This window comes from Monoraphidium neglectum (assembly GCF_000611645.1).
Source record: "Monoraphidium neglectum strain SAG 48.87 unplaced genomic scaffold scaffold02439, whole genome shotgun sequence".
In the NCBI taxonomy this organism is placed as follows: Eukaryota; Viridiplantae; Chlorophyta; class Chlorophyceae; order Sphaeropleales; family Selenastraceae; genus Monoraphidium; species Monoraphidium neglectum.
The window spans coordinates 1-9,230 of NW_014011189.1; the positions used below are offsets into that span (position 1 = coordinate 1).

The following is a 9,230-nucleotide window of genomic DNA, read 5'->3' on the forward strand; positions in this document are numbered from 1 at the left end:
CGTCCGGGCGCGCCGCGGCGCTCGGGGGGGCGCGGCGGCGGCGGCGGCGGCGGCACGCTGCTCGGCCAAAACGCGGCCGAGGGCGCGGCAGTAGTTGTCCGGGTTGTGGTATCGGCTGATTGTGCCGCTCTCCATGTACGCCGCGGGGTCCCCCAGCGTCTCGAGAGGATGCGGGTTGTCCATCAGCGCCGCAAGCGCCTCGTCCACGCACCCCGCCTCCCGCGCCAGCGGCCGCCCCTCCCGCGCCGCCGCGCTCCGCGCGCCGGCGGCTCGCATGCGCGCGGCGAGCGTCGGGGGCGCGAGCTCGTGGGCGGCGCCGCCGGGGGGCAGGAGCGGCAAAGGGGGCTCGGGGGCGGCGAAGCGGAGCTCAGGGGACGGCTGGAGCACGATGGTCCTGCCGATGTGCACAAACATCTGCTTGCGGTCCGCCCAGTTCAGGCAGTCGTGGTCCCTGGGTGGGTGGTGGGTGGAAGAAAGGGAGGACAAGATGAAGGGAACAGGTTTATGCGTCGACTGGTGACATCAATGGTGGGCCGGCGCTCGTCCAACCAAGACCTCTTGTTGTGCGGCCGCAACAACAAGCCGCGAGCATATTCAACAGCATACACACACACACACACACACACACACACCGCGCCAACAAAGGGGCCGAGCCGCACAATCGTCGACCTGCCCTGCACACACACCCCGGCGCCCACCTCCACTGCGGCCCCCAGCTCCTGAGAATGTCGGCCACCAGGCTGTAGTCGCACGCGAACGCGCGTGGCACAATGTCCCGCGTCATGATCACGTTGCGCACCGCGCCCTCCGCCAGCCCCAGCCGCTCCAGCAGCCCGCCGCCGCAGCCGCAGCCCGCACCGCCGCCGTTCCGCGCGCATGGCGCGGCGCAGCCGGAACACGCCGAGCCGCAGGCGCCACTACCGCTGCCGCCGCCGCGGCTGCCGCGGGCGCGGGCGCAGAGGATGGCTGGGGAGCCGAAGGTGACGGTGGGGGCGAGCTGGTCTGCGCGCAGCACGCCGCGGTGGCGGAACATGAGGGCCAGGAGGGTGGCCATGGAGCCACCGATGGAGTGGCCCTGGGGTAGCGGGGGGCGGGGAGAGGGGGTTGAGGAAGAGTAAGGTTAACCGACTGTGTGGAGGCGGCCCAATGACGCGTGGCGGGGGGAAATGGTTGAAAGTGTTGGGTTTGCCGGGGCGAACGGGGAGGGCTGACGAGGCGGCCCCCATGACAAGTGATTGAAAGGACAGGGGGAGGAGGGCGGGGCGCTGCCCTCTCACCGTGAAGGCGACCCTGGCAAGGGCGTGAGAGTGGACCTGCTCCTGCACGAGCGGCAGGAAGCGGTCGTACAGCGCGCAGGCCGCCTCGTACGCGCCGCGGTGCACCTGGGGTAGGGAGCGGCGGTGGCAGGGCCAGGGCGCGGGGCGCGGGGCGCAAGGGGGGCAGAGGTCGGCACAGGTCTGCGCCGACAGGGGCGAGGTGATGGCCGATGGGTCGGGTCATCAGGCGGGGCCAGGGGCACCCTGTGGTGGCGCTAACGCATCTGAGCGCGCAGCTGCGCGACCGCCTGGTCTGAGGCACGCCGCTCTGCGCGGGACAGCGGCTGTGTTGAGAAATTAAGGGCCCTCCCACCTTGATGCCGAGCTCCTCGCCCTCAAACGGCACCGGCTCAAACATTAGGTTGGTCTTCCAGTGGTCCAGGGAGTCGCTGCCCTGGATGACAAAGTACCGCGTGTGGCCGCGGGGGTCATCTGCGACAAACCATTCGCTGGGGCATGCGGCCGGGCTGGTGCTCGCCGCCTTGACTTCGCCGCCGTTGGGGTGGCTGGCCGCGACCTCCATGCCCGCAATGCCGGCAATGGCCGCGCCCGCGAGGCGCTCCGGCAGCGGCAGCGGCAGCGGCAGCTGCGCCGCGGTCGGCAGCAGCCGCGAGGACACGAGGCCGAGGCCGCCTGCGTAGAGGCTGCCGGCGGCGGAGGCGAGGGGCGCCAGCGCGGCGGCGGAGGCCGCGGAGGCGGCAGAGGCGAGCGGCGCGAGCGGCGCGAGGGCGGCGGCAGATGCGGCGGCCGCGGCCTCGCCCAGCTTCGCGGCTACGAGGTCGGCCGGTTTCCAGCCGCCGCTGCCATTGGGCTTGCTGCTGCCGCCAACATCGTCGCCGTCGCTATCGCTGCTGCTGGAAGAACTTGCAGCCGCGGCCGGCGCGAGCAACACAGGGGCACCACCCGAGGTCACCGCGGCGGCGGCAGCCGCCGCCGCCTGCCGCCGTCGCTGCTGGTTCTGCTGCACAGAGGCGCCAACCAGGGACCGCGAGAAAGGCACAATGTTGGCCGCGGCCGCGCCGACGTCCGCGGCGGCCGCGTCCATGCAGCTGTCCCGGTCAGCGTAGATCGCCGCCGCGTCGGCGGCGCTGATGCAGCAGCCGTCGCCCTCCTCTACCACCTCCCGTGCCCCCGCCTGGTGCTCGTAGGCTATGCGCTCGCACGCAAGGCTGGTGCTGACAAGGTCGAGGCGGTGGCGCTGCAGCAGGGAGCGGGGTGTGACCTGGGTACCCATGTAGTATGTCAAGCCGCAAAGCGACGCGAGCATGCGCAGCTGCTTGAGGTCATGCGACTGGACCGGCCGCAGGAACGCGGTGATGTCCACCGGGGCGCCCGCAGGGCTGTCATGCATGCGATCGAGGGCCTGGGGACGGGGTTGGGGGGATGGGCCCGAGCGCGGGCGGGAAGGGTGAGGGTTGACCGGGATGGGGCGCCGGACCGTGGCGAGGAAGAGTGGTTCAGGGAGCTGTGGCGCCGCGGCGGCGGGGCCGCTGCTTGGGCTGCGCTTTTGGATGTGGCCGCGTGGGTTTGAGCTGTCCTGCGTTGCTTAAGCCTGATGCCACTGCGGCAGCGGCCTGTACGCGGTTCTGGAGCCATCCATTTGCCCGCGGCAACAGCAGGTGGCGGCGCTGACGCGCAACTGCAATTGCTTCATGCACCCGAGCCGCAAGGCCAGCGACCGCGAAGCGATCAAAATTACTTAAACAGGCTCGCAAATCACATATGCGGAGGCGCGCGGGCGGCCCGCGCCAGAGCGTTTTCAAGGGCAGCGCCTTCGGTCTGATCTGAAGTAAGCCCACCTCTTGGACCTGGTGCTGCTCGCTGGAAGACACTGGATTGCCCCAGGGCAGCCTGAGCTGCCAGGGTGCCGCAACGGAGGCGGGAACCTCTTCCCCGCCTTCCTCTTGCAGCTGCTGCCGCGCGGGCTGTGAGGGCGACGCTATGACATTGATACGAACCATACGGCTGCAAGCAAGACGCCGTGCCGGTGAAGGGACGCATCCCCTCCCCAGGCGCGGGGGCCGATGCAAGGGCTGGGTCCTCATTGTGGCGCGTTTGGGCGGAAATGGCTCATTCGAGTTGATGACGGGCATTCGTAGTGGATTGAAACGAGTGAATGGGGCGCCCAACAAAGGCCGTCTGTGAGGGCCGCCCGGATTCCATGGCAGCCGTATGATGTGGCAGCCACGACCACGCTGACACCGCGCCGCATGTAAAGGAAACCCCTGGCGTTGCACATCGCACACACGCTCTGAGCCTATGCACGTTTATTCCACCCGCTTTGATGAAGACCGGGGTGCCGATAAGCGTTTGTCGAGGGCACTGCCAAGTCAGCGGTCAACCGCCGGCTCCCTCATCCCTCTGCAGGCAAGTGTCGTCGCAACTGCGCCGCCCCGACCCCCCCGTCCCCCGCCTCACCCTCTGCCCTTGTTCTTCCATCACCACTGTCACCACTGCCGGCACCATCCTTGGCCGCCGGCCTCATGCGGGGTGGTCCTCGGCAGACCAAGCTAACACATGAGTAGCTGGTGCTCGTTGCACTTCCCGGCCAGCCCCCGCCCCCCAGCCTCACCGCAACCGTGCCTCAAACGCCGCCTGCCGCTTTCGTCGAAGCCAGAAACACCATCAGTAGTGACGCCGCCGGCACCATTAGCAGCATCGCCTAAACTGGCCACCTGGCAGCCGCCTCGTCTATCTGACAGCAAGCATGTGGGGTGCGTCACCCGAAATGCATCACCCGGCGCGCAACACCCAGCCAATACGAATCAGAAAAGAAGTTCCTTGATTTCGAGCTGCGTGCCGCATGGCTTGGAAGGGTTGCATGTGTTTGTGCAAGGATACTGTACCGCAGCCCTGTGGTGCCTGCACAGCCCTCTTGATGCTCTTCTTAACTCCATGAGGTGGTCTCGTTGCCCTAGCCCAGCCACTTATTGTGACGGACCCTGCTGCGAGGCCTGCCCTGCCACCGCGCCTTGGGACAAGCCCGCTGACCGTCGACCTGGGGTGCGCCGCCCCAGCGTCGCCTTTTTGCCGTTGGCCCGCGTGACGCCCTTGCGCGCAGTGCGGCTTTCCAGAGTCTTCGGAATCCGCAGGCCAGTGTGATCTTGTTTTCCAGGCTGGCAGCCGAGAGGAGCACCCCGGACGGCAGGGGTGCAACTGAACTAGCACATGGCACAGCAGCTGACCCGCAGTGTCCTGAATGGGGCCGGCAGGGATGCAAGGCTTAGTTCCTGAAGAAGACTCATCTCGCAGCTGCCATATGGAAGAATTGGGGCGCTGGTCGCGTGCTGATGGCGCCTCGGCGCTCCTCACTTTTATGAGGTGGTTGCTTGGGATTTGGTTGCAGGGCACTCCGGCAGTGGCCGCACCATCGGGATTTGATTGCATGATCCCTCCTAGGCACACAAGGTCAGAGACTTTGCAGTAGGATTACTTGCACTCATACGATACCCGATGTCGCTTTCGGCCATGCAGTCCAGCTGCTTCAGCCTTGATGAACCGGCAGCTGAGCGACCACAGGTTACCCTGGATTGTCCAGCAACGCTTTAGAATTGGACACTTGTCGAGCAAATTCGCATGTTTTCTGCGTGCACTCACCTCCATGAGGCTGCACCCTCAAGATTACACAGGCACATGATCTCGCTGAGCACACCTGAAATGGCCGTCATTATGCGAGGCTGGCGCAGGATTTGATCTGGATTCCCGGACGTTGCTCGGTTTCAGTTCCAGCACCAGCCGCGGCACCCTGCAAAGTAGTGGCAACAGCAGCCGCCGCGGCGGCTTTGATCTGACTCCAAGCCCACCACTGGTCTCAAAGTGCACCTCCGCCGGCATGGCAACACAAATCCGCCGCTGGCAATTCAAAGATCGGCGGTCGCATGCCGGCCCCAGCCAGCTGCCACGGCTGTGCCATGCCGCTGTCACTGATTCGGTGAGGGTTCTTGCATGCTGCCTGATGCTTGCCAGGCCCCCATGCCATGTTGTTGAACAGCGTCTGCAGTGAAGATACACCATACCTTCTGACACCTCTTGTTTGAGTGGGTCAACCCCTCGATGAACGCAACCTATGTTAACATACACTGAGCAGACAGTACTGTGTTTGAGTGATGCATGTTGGCGTGATGCTGGATGCCGCCGTTTGTTTGAGCGTGTCGAGGGGTAGTCCTGGAGTGTGCGCACGCCCTCTGCTTCTCCCTGAGAATGCAGCCACCTTCGAGCCACCAACCCCTCCATCCCTCTCCCACCCCCGCATACAGGGCATCTGTCTCCCATGCAGCTCAAGGCGTGGCGGCGGACGAAGACATGCCTACACTCAGTTGCCTGGGTGTCGTGGCCCGCTCACTGCGCACCTGCAAGTGCACCGCACCATGGCTTCTTGTGAAGACCCAAAGCCAGGACCCCTGACAGCCCAGCCCCATGTCCCGGCCTCAACCGCCCAGCCTCGCCTTGTGCCTAACGCCGCAGCCGACATGCCTTCCTCTTGGCATGCGTGCTGCAGCCCGCTTTGCCCCAGCCAACTGCATCAAATTGTGTAGCAGGGCCGCGTCAGCTGTGATCTTACGCTGAACAATCCCGCACATGACGCGCGGCCCAGCGCGCACCAATGCCCAAAGCTGATATACATTGTCTTCCGCCCGGCCGGTCGGGCCAGTGCATTCTTTCACCAAGTACCAACTCACTTGACACCACAACAAATCAAACTCCTTTCCTCTAGCATCCGCGTGCAAGTGCTGCCAAGTCGCACTTGTTGGTGGCCACAGCTGCCAACCGCACCGGCGCATGTTAGGCGCCAAGCACAGCCATGACGTGCAAGTGCACTTGCTTGACGCTCGTGCGGCTGCCCGCGTGGCTGCGCGATTGTGCTTGGCCGTCTCAACCCACATGACTGTACAGTCTTTTGCAGAGCGTTGCATGTTGTGCTGCCTGTACTAAATCCCACACCTCAATGGGCCCCGCATAACAAGCTTTTCTTGGGCTGTGAAAAGCTTCAAAGACATAAAACCATCTGCCACCCAACCATCGCCCCCCCCCCCACTTTCACCTCTGCTGGCATCATGTGGCAATGCCAACGCTCAAAACATATGTGAGCTGTCCTTTAGGCAGCAGCCCTTCTGCGGCATCCTTCCTGCCCTCTGGCGCGTCGGCCGGCCCATACAGCTGCCCGTCGCCATCGCGTCGTGCATTTTCAAGAGTTGGAGTCCTTGTATAAAACCCATCTGTCTGAATATGTGTGATGCCCCCAAACATGTGTGATGCCCATCACATGTGGATGCCCATGCAGTAACACCAACCACCAGGGGGGTCCATCAGCATGGCGGTCAATTGCCAAACCAGGACCACTTGGTGGTGCTCTCCGGCACCCCCATGCCTTGGCAGGACATTGTTGCAGCTCAGCATGGCCACATACACTTGAAGCTGGCCTTACTTGAGAGTGCATAGTAGCGCTTTACAATGACTCACACGCTATACTGCTATGGCTGTCTCGGGGCCTGATGGGCCCCCTCTGGTTATGCTGCTGCTGTCGCTGCTCGTGCTGAGCATGCTTTCGTCACTGGGTCACGCCCCGCTGATTCCAATCAGTTCAGATCGGCTACGACGCCACTATCAATGTGGCAGTGAAGCACTGTAATTTTGAGAAAGCTTTGCGGTTACGGTTGCATTCAGACGCGCTAGTTGCGATCTGCGATCAGCGTCATGTCGCTCTCTATCGATGGAAAGCTTCGCAATAGGGTTTTTGATAGCTGGCGACTCGGTCACGATCCAGGCCCCTTGCGCGCGGCCGCGCCGCTGCCGGCGCCTGTCCGGTTGGCGGCGAGCGACGCGGTCGACTACTTGCACACCCGCGCTGCAGCGCTGCGCAACCACCTGGTGCAGAGCGCCGGCCGTTTCTATGTTCTGACGGGCGCGGCGGGCGGCGCGCTGGAGGTGTTTGAGGTCGCGCCGGGCGAAGGAGGGGGCGTGCCGCTTGCGGTGGTACCCTTGGCAGGTGGGGCATGGGGGGGGGGGCACCTTGGCTAGCCAGCGCGGCGCTGCAACAGGGTCGGCTTGACATCAGCAGACGCCTTTATGTGTTGCATGTCCATGTGATTGGACGTTTAAAGGCATGCAAGCCAGCCACAAGCCCCGGCAGCCGCATTCTAGGGGGGGGGACCCCGCAGCTGCCGGCGCGATCCGCGGATGGCCCCTGCTCGCGCCCCTGCCCCTTCCCCCGGCTCTGTAACCCCCCCTGATCCCCTGACCTCTTATCACCTCATCACTCCTGCGTCCCCTGGTCTCAGAACCACCTGACCATGCTCTCCCAGCGCCTGACTCCCAGCCGCACCGCCACCCCCTGCCCACCAACCCGACCCCACCCTCACCAGAGCTCCCAGCCCTGGAAGCGGCCGACCCCACCACCCAGCCGGCCGAGCCGCCGCTGGACGCATCGCTGGCCGCCGCGCCCTTGGCGCCGCTGGCCGGCGCGGAGGGCGGCGCGGGGCGCCTGCTGCTGGTGTCGGAGGGACGCGGGGACCTGAGAGCTGTCGAGTTGCGAGAGGGCGGCGCGGGTGAGCCGCTGCCGCTGCCGCTGCCGCTGCCGCTGCCGCTGCCGCTGCCTATGCCGCTGCCGCCGTTGCGGCGTTCTATGCATGTGTTGAATTGCGCGCGCTCGCTCCGTCTTCGTGCAATCCCCGGGGCGGCTGTCAGGTCGCAGCCGCGGGGTGTGATTTTTGGGGGAGGAAGCGCACTGATCGCGACAACCAAGCCCCGCCCCCTGCTCCTCCCTTGCCCCAACCGCAGTGCTGCGGTCCGCGCCGCTATTCCCACTGCGGCCGCGGGCGCCGCTGGCGGGCGTGCGGCCGTTCGTCCTACTCGAGGCGTTCCCTGCTGCAGGCGCAGGCGAGCCGCGGCGCTGGCACGGGGGGTTGAGCTGGGTCGGCAGGCCGTGGATGGGGCGGCGATGGCCTGCAGCTCTGCCGTTTGGCGGGCCGCCGCCGCCCGGGCTTTGGGCCCCTGGATGGGAGGCGCCTTGTATTGAACATCAGAAAGAACATCCATATAGACTTGCATGGGCATGGTCAGCCGCGCGTTGGCGCGGCGCCCAGAAGGGGCGGCGGAAACCCCAGGTGTCATCAGGCGTCGGCTGGCCGAACAGCTCAGTATGCATCATGTTGGATGTTTTCATCCAACCACCGGCGCGCGTGACTCGCAGGGGGCTTGGTCCACTGCATTGTGTGGGCGGTCAAGGAGGCGCCGCCCGGCGGCCTCAGCAGCGGCGCCCGCCGCCACTGCGAGGTCTGGGCGCTGCTGCTGCGGGTCGAGTCGCACGCGGGCGACGCTTGCGAAGGCGGCGCCGCGCCGCCGCCGCTGTCGCTGTCGCTCGAGTCGGCGCAGCGCCTGCAGGCGACCGCGGACGTGCCGCACGCGTGCGCCGCGGCGCCGCGGGCCGGCGCGCTGCTGCTCGCGGCCGCGCCGCCGCCGGACGGCGAGGAAGACGCGGGCGCCCACACGCACGCGGGCCTGGGCGCGGCGAGCGGCGGGAGCGGCGCCGACGGGGCCGCAGCGCCTGCGAAGCAATCGCCCAGCGCAGGGGAACCGGGAACAGGGGGCGCCGGCGCCGGGGGACGTGGCGAGGGCGTTGATGCTGTCGGGGAGGGCGAGGGGGGGGACGAGGAGGATGATGGGGACGACGTCGACCCCCGGACGCTGGCGCAGGCGGTGGCGCGGCTGGCGCAGTTTACGAGCGAGGAGCACCTTGGTGGGGCTTAGGGCTTAGGGGTTTTAAGGTTTAGGGTTTAGGGTCTAGAGGCACCTCATGCCAGCGGGACATCCAGGGTTGGGTCGATGTCGTATGACGTGGCTGGCGTGGATTTGAAATGATGTAGCTGACATGATCTTAATGTTCATTGTTTCTGCCAAGGAGGGGAAGGGGGGGGG

General features: G+C 65.9%; 2 protein-coding genes across 2 annotated transcripts; one reads left to right on the forward strand and one right to left on the reverse strand.

Moving 5' to 3' along the window:
- Nucleotides 1-434: 434 nt before the first annotated feature.
- On the reverse strand, nucleotides 435-2,667 carry MNEG_10738 (hypothetical protein; the record flags this gene model as incomplete). Its single annotated transcript, XM_014040789.1, has 4 exons — nucleotides 435-451; nucleotides 685-1,075; nucleotides 1,278-1,382; nucleotides 1,630-2,667. The coding sequence occupies 4 exons, from the start codon at nucleotides 2,665-2,667 to the stop codon at nucleotides 435-437; spliced, it is 1,551 nt and encodes a 516-aa protein (XP_013896243.1).
- Nucleotides 2,668-7,010: 4,343 nt separating this feature from the next.
- MNEG_10739 (hypothetical protein) lies at nucleotides 7,011-9,062 on the forward strand (the record flags this gene model as incomplete). The annotated part of the gene is made up of 4 exons (XM_014040790.1): nucleotides 7,011-7,302; nucleotides 7,679-7,861; nucleotides 8,094-8,324; nucleotides 8,506-9,062. The coding sequence occupies 4 exons, from the start codon at nucleotides 7,011-7,013 to the stop codon at nucleotides 9,060-9,062; spliced, it is 1,263 nt and encodes a 420-aa protein (XP_013896244.1).
- Between the last annotated feature and the right edge of the window lie 168 nt (nucleotides 9,063-9,230).